Source organism: Myotis brandtii, unplaced genomic scaffold (genome assembly GCF_000412655.1).
Source record: "Myotis brandtii unplaced genomic scaffold, ASM41265v1 scaffold3173, whole genome shotgun sequence".
Lineage (NCBI taxonomy): Eukaryota > Metazoa > Chordata > Mammalia > Chiroptera > Vespertilionidae > Myotis > Myotis brandtii.
In genome coordinates, this window is record NW_005362164.1 from 1 (window position 1) to 6,737 (window position 6,737).

The 6,737-nt window shown below is 51.0% G+C and overlaps 1 protein-coding gene across 1 annotated transcript; it reads right to left on the reverse strand.

Annotated features, from left to right (window-relative positions):
* Positions 1-38: 38 nt before the first annotated feature.
* On the reverse strand, positions 39-6,520 carry LOC106726797 (gasdermin-C-like). Its single transcript, XM_014543046.1, has 3 exons — positions 6,476-6,520; positions 683-900; positions 39-334 (listed from the first exon to the last, which is right to left on the reverse strand). The coding sequence occupies exons 2-3, from the start codon at positions 894-896 to the stop codon at positions 147-149; spliced, it is 402 nt and encodes a 133-aa protein (XP_014398532.1). The 5' UTR covers positions 897-900; positions 6,476-6,520; the 3' UTR covers positions 39-146.
* Positions 6,521-6,737: the final 217 nt, after the last annotated feature.

Consider the following 6,737-nt stretch of genomic DNA (forward strand, 5'->3'; position numbering starts at 1 on the left):
ACTAATCACTGTTCCATGAAGGAATGAACAGGTGAACATCCAAAAAGGGCAGCGTGATCTGGGGTGTCATTTTCTTCATTCTGAGCCTCTTTGTCCACAAGGAGAGCTCCGAGTGGGGCCCATTGACCAGGTCCCTCCCCCTGTCCTCACCTCTTCTGAAGCTCTGCCCAGGTTTCGTGTGTGGTGCTAACAATCTGGTACTCGAGGGAGGACCCTCGGCACGCAGCAGTCTCCCCCGACAAGCCCGCTTCTGCCCCAGCATTCACGCTCCCAGCCGCCTGCTGCTTCCTGACCTCGATGTCACTGAAGACGGCAGACACTTCCACAGCAGCGTCTGGAAACAAACAAGGTACCTGAGGTTCAACCAAGAATCCCCTCTGAAAAGCTGGGAAATGGCATGGAAACGGAACGACTGAGCCCTAGCTCGCCCCAGCTCGCCCCAGCTCTCCCACTCAACTGAATCTCAACCGAGAAGCTAACTCATCAGCTGACATTTTGAGTGTAAATTACTCCTGAGGACGTTTGAATCCACCCAGGGGCTGGATAACAGGGATACTGTCCTAACCCTAAGGAATGATGAGGTCCCCTGTGTGGGTGTCTCAGCATGTCTTGCCGGCTGCACCCCTTCTCCCTGCACCCTTGTTTTGCAGCCCCTGCCTCCTATGCCCCTGGCTGACAATACCTGGGACCGAAGAACCTGGTTCGATTATGTGCATGAGGGAGACGTCAAGTGGGACATCGGGTAGTTGCCAAAACCGAGAGCGAGCCTTCTTCCTCCGTATCAGAGAAAACCGGCGTATCTTGGCGGCGCTCACCAAGCATTTGACAGGTCTGAGCTCTCGGTCTCCGATCTCTTTGACCAATTTCTTGGTTGTTCTCTCAAACATGGAGGGCATGTTTCTAGCGGCAGAGAGAAGGGAAGCACAAAATCAGGTGGATCTTACAGATTAGATTAAAAGAGTTTTCCCGTGTCATGTAGAGAGAGTTGGCAGTGGCTTGACTGTGTCATAGGCCTTTGTTGTATCTAAACAGTGAAGTCGCATGTGCAAGTGAACCCTGTTAACTCTAATGGGCCCTGGGTCTTCCTTCAATAACTGTCCTCAGGATGGTCTTTAGTGAACAGATGAGATACCTAGACCTGGAGTCCCTGCTGGGTCAGGGGACCAATGAGCACTTGCTTAACTTGTTGGAAGTGCCGAAGAGGAGGTAAGTTCCCCTCCAAAACCAAATGTACACACTTCCTTATGCCACCACAGTTCCCATCAAGCTGGCCACACTGTACGATGGTTAGTCCCCCTGGAGGACTGATTGTTAGTGTGTGTGAACTACCCGTGTTCAGTGCTGCAAAGCCCTTGCTTTTTAAGATCTTACCGAGCCTTGCTGTGACTGAAACAGAACAAGAGTGTGGCTGTCATAAAGGTGGGCATGAGATGGTTAAATAAAAGCCCGGACACCTGCACTGTTGTGCTAAGTGGACCCTAACTCACCAGAAAATTATGAAGTGCCTCATACTCCTAAGTGTCAGGAGCTTTGGATGGGTAATTGTCAAATTGTTATCATCAACCTGTAGTCCTCAACCTGAATGACACTTTCATTGTGCTTTTAAACACTTCCCATTTCAAAGAATGACGTCAGTAAGGTGGCAGAACAGGACCTTTCAGCCCTCAACCCTCCACAGAAACACCAGTTCTGACAACCATCTGTGGACCAGAGTTCCAGAGTGTGCTAGACTGGAAATTTTTAAACTAAACCCCTGTGAGGAAGTTTTGAGAACTCTAATCACAAGGCTTATAGGGGACTTTCCGAGATTTGGTTTTTTTTTGCTCAGCTAACTGCAAAATTAGCTTATGTAACTCGCTTGCTTGCTCTGCATGGTTGTCTATCAGGATATGGTTTCAGCCTTTAAAACCCCAGCTCTGCATCTGGTCGGGCTGCTCTTTGGACTCCCTGCGTGGAGAAAGGGTGAGGAGTCACTGGCCAGTAATAAAGGCTCTTAAATTCTAATTGGAGTGGACTCTTGTGGTCATTCGGTCGCTCGTACTCCACAACACCTGGAGGCCCCAGTGAGATAGACCGGCCATTGACCGGTCCCGAATCCAGAGTCCAGGGAAGACACCCAGACTCTCGGACCTAGGGGGAGATCTCTGAGAGACGTTCCTCAGCCCCGGGACCGATAGAGTTTGGTGGGTCTGTCCGAAAATTGTCTAATTGACTTCAACTGGAGCCATCGGGATCTGATTCTTACCGGTAAGAAGACTCAATTCTTTTGAGTCCTGATTCGGGTTCTGTGGGCCCATCTGGGGTCTCCGGAAGGCTGGACATAGCATTACTTCCGTTGAGCCCAGATCCCAGAGCACGATGGTGCCCGGCGATCCTGAGTCTGGTTGTCATTTGTTTTGTCTGTCTTGGTCTCTGTGTTCAATTTATCTTTATCGTTAAAATGGGACAGTCTGCTTCTGGCACTGTTTGCACGCCTCTGCAATGTTTTTTGAAAAATTTTCAGGACTTCAAACAGAGAGCAGACGACTACGGAACCCCTGTTAACACTTTTGATTTATGGAAGTTCTGTGAGCGGGAATGGCCCACCTTCCCGCAGACTGAGTGGCCCCCAGAGGGTCAATGGACCTTGGATGGACCTTGGATTGGCATATCAGGTCCAGGCTGTAATTTTGGGAAATCCCGGACATCCTGACCAAATTCCCTATATCCAAATTAGGATAGACATTTTGACAGATAACCCAAAATGGCTCCGGGATTGCCAAAAGCCTCCAGAAAAGAAAAAGAAATTGGGCCAGAGACCGACTGTTCTCCTTAGTAAGCCTCCCAGAGGGACTGAGAAACAGCCTCTGGTTCTACCACCACCCCCACCTCCCCAGGGTCCCCTCGTGGCGGATCCTCCCCCGGACCTGGTCCCCCCCAGTTGCGGATCCCACTGTTACTGTTTGTACTCCATTTTCATGTTTCTTAAAAAAATTTTCAGGATTTCAAGCAAAGAGCTGAGGGCTACAGAGCCCCTGTGAACGCCTTTGATCTACAAAAATTCTGTGAGAGAGAGTGGCCGACACTCCCGGGCATAGGATGGCCCCCGGAAGTGTCAACAGACCTCGGCCTAGCCTATTTGGTCCAGAGAGTCATTTTTTGGGGACCCCGGCCATCCTGACCAGATACCATAGATCCAGATTTGGGTAGACATTTTAACAGACAATCCCAAGTGGTTGAAGAACTGCCTGCAGCCTCCCTGGGGAAGAAAACCAAGAGCGGGAAGTCCATCCTTCTGACCCGATCTCCCCCAGAGAGAAGAAGACCCCCGTTTTGCCTCCACCTGTGGAGGATCCCCCCACTGTACCCCTCCACACCTCTGCCTTCCAGGCCAGAACCCCAACCCCTGTCGGACCACAGCCTGGCCGCCCCATCCCCAGATCAGGGCCTCCCGGTGAGCCCGCCACATGCAAGGAGTGGCTCCGCTTAGCAACCTCCCTCTGAGGCAGGTCTCATCACCCCTAGGGGAAGAGACCCTTCATGGTCTATGTCCCATTCTCCACCAGTGACCTGTATAACTGAAAGAACCAGAACCCCTCCTTCTCTGAGAGACCTCAAGGACTAATCTCCCTCTTGGAGACTGTTTTCTTTCCCCCCCAGCCAACCTGGAATGACTGTCAACAACTGCTCCAGACCCTTTTCACCTCAGAAGAATGGGAGCGGGTGTGCGAAGAAGGGAGGAAATTAGTCTTGGGCCCAGACAGACAGCCCACCTCAGACCCCAGGTGAATGGAGGAGGTTTTCCCTAATCCCGCCCCTCGTGGGACCCCAACTCAGATAGAGGTAAGGAGGCTCTCGATCAGGATCGCCAGACTCTGTTGCAAGGGATCCGCACGTGGCACGGAAGCCCACCAATCTGTCCAAGGTAACTGAGACCGTTCAGGGACCTACCGAGTCCCCCGCCACATTTTTGGAGCACCTCTATGAAGCCTACCGGCTTTACACTCCCATAGATCCCGAGGTGCCCGAGAACAGGCACACAGTCAATACAGCATTTATGTCACAGTCGGCCCCAGATATTTTTGAAAAATTACAAAAATTAAAAGGCTTTAAAAAAAATTATCAGAGTTAGAAAAAGTAGTCCAGAAGGTTTTTAACAACAGGGACAGTATAGAAACTGCACAAACAAAAAAACTAAATAAAATAAACTAAAAGCAAAACAAAAGCTTTCCAACAGTTAAAGCAGGCACTAGTTAGTGCTCCAGCCCTGGCGTTGCCCGACCTCCCCAAGCCTTTCCAGCTACATGTGGCTGAAGCCCGGGGAATTGCCAAAGGAGTCCTGACTCAACTCCTCGGTCCCTGGAAGAGGCCAGTAGCCTACCTCTCGAAGAAACTGGACTATATGGCTGCAGGTTAGCCGAGCTACCTGGGGGGGATAGCAGCCACGGCAGTATTACTTAAGGAGGCTTCTAAGCTCACCTTATGACAAGATCTACAGGTAACAGCACCCCACGCTATAAAACCCTACTGAGGAGCCCACTGGAGCGATGGCTGTCCAACGCCCACATCACTCAGTACCAGGTACTTTTGCTCGGCTCCCCCTCCCCTGAGGGTCAGTTTTCTGAAAACAGCGGCTCTGAATCCAGCCACCCTCCTCCCTGACAATGACCCTACACAGCATGACTGTTCCAAGGTTTTGTCATCACTGAAAAACCTCCAAGAAGATCTGACTGACCTGCCACTGCCCAACCCCGATGAAACCCAGCACACGGATGGGGGCAGTTTCGTGTCAGACGGCGTCCGATATGCAGGAGTGGCAGTGGTAACAGCAGATCGGGTAATTTGGGCCCAAGCCTTGGGATATGGGACTTCAGCACAGAAGGCAAAGCTCATCGCCCTCACCCAGGCCCTAGAGGAAAAGCAGTCAACGTCTACACGGACAGCAGGTATGCTTTCGCCCCCGTCCACGTCCACAAGGACCCTGTACAAGGAGAGAGGGCTACTGACATCAGGGGAAAAGAAAATCAAAAAGGTCCCCGAAATCCTTGCCCTACTTAAAGCCTTGTGGTTGCCAAAAGCGGTATCTGTAATACACTGCAAGGGACACCAAACAGCAGACACCGAAGAGGCTCGGGAAACACATTTGCAGACAGGACAGCCAAAGAGGTGGCTCAAAAACCAGTGGGGCCCCTGGACATCTTACCTGTCCTCCTGGCAAACCTGTTAGAAGGAACACGTAGGTACTCCACAGAGGAGTACAAGCTAGCTAACAAGTCAGGAACTCGGCTGGTGGCTAGCAGATGGGAAATATTACCAGACCAGAGGGTACTACTACCCGAGCCCCTCGGGAGGACTGTGATCAGCCAGATTCACCAGAGCACACACCTCGGATCCACGAAGCTGGCGGAGCTCCTCAGCAGAGACTACTATATCCCTAGGCTACATACCCTCTCCAAGTCTGTAATAAGGCGATGCCAGACTTGTAAACCCTGGACGAGACCCACCTGCTCTCCCCTCCACCCGGCTCAGAGGACAAGCTCCAGGAGAAAGGTAGAAGGTAGACTTCACTAAGATCCAGACATCCCAATACAATTCTAAGTATCTCTTAGCATTCATCGATACCCTCTCAGGCTAGGCAGAAGCATTCCCCACCAAGGGAAAGACAGCTCAGATAGTTACCAAGAAGCTTATCACAGAGATCCTTCCTCGATTCAGCCTCCCATTAGCTTTGGGGTCCGACAATGGCCGGGTGTTCATCGCCCAAGTAACTCAATCTTTAGCTAAGACACTGAGAATAACCTAGAAGCTACACTATATCTACAGACCCCAGAGTTCGTGGCAGATAAAAAAAATAAACAAAACCTTAAAAAAGATTTTAACCAAATTAAAACTAGAGACTGGCAAAAACTGGGTGAGCTTCCTCCCCTTTGCTCTCTTGTGAGTATGGTGCACCCCATATGTAAAGGGAATCACTCCTTTTAAAGTCATTTTCGGGTGCTCGCCTCCGCTCCTGCCAAAATTAGGACAGGAAGCACTCTCGAAACTATAACTCTAGCTTGCTCAAGTCCTTACAGGCACTCCAGGGGACAACTCAGCAGACGCAGCAGATTGTTAAAGCAGCAAATCCTGGGCCAGAGGAGCTGAAAATCCCAGTGAAGCGGCCTCAAATTCAACCTAGGGACTTCATCTGACTTAAGAGACTTCACTCCGCCACCCTTGAACCTCGCTGGGACGGACCGTTCAAAGTCATCCTCTCAACACCAACCGCATTCCAGGTCGTACTCTCAACACCAATCTCACTGCACGTGAGTAAAGGAGGCACCCCAGGAGCCGCTCCCTGAAAGATGGACCACCCAGTGTACCGAGGACCTGCTAAAGAATAGACTTACACGCAGGCCCTCCCCCTAATCTTCCTGCTGTCTTAGGCCCTGCGGGGGGCGGGGGGGGGGGGGGAAAGCCACCCCCATAAGCTAGTAAACTATACCTGGGAGCTCACCCGCAACTTAGATGAAGCCCTGGTCTCCCAGGTCCACACTCCAGGCACCACCGACAAAGAATCCATGATTTGACCAGTGGGGAATGTGCTAGAGTGGCACATTTTATTTTTAAACTTCCTGTGAGGATATTTTAAGAACTCTAATCACAAGGCTTATAGGGGATTTTCCAAGATTTGTTTTTTTGCTCAGTTTGAGGAGGAAAGTGGTCTTGCAAGGCGTGTCAGGCCATAAAAACTGAACAATACACTGCCCTGGGGGGGG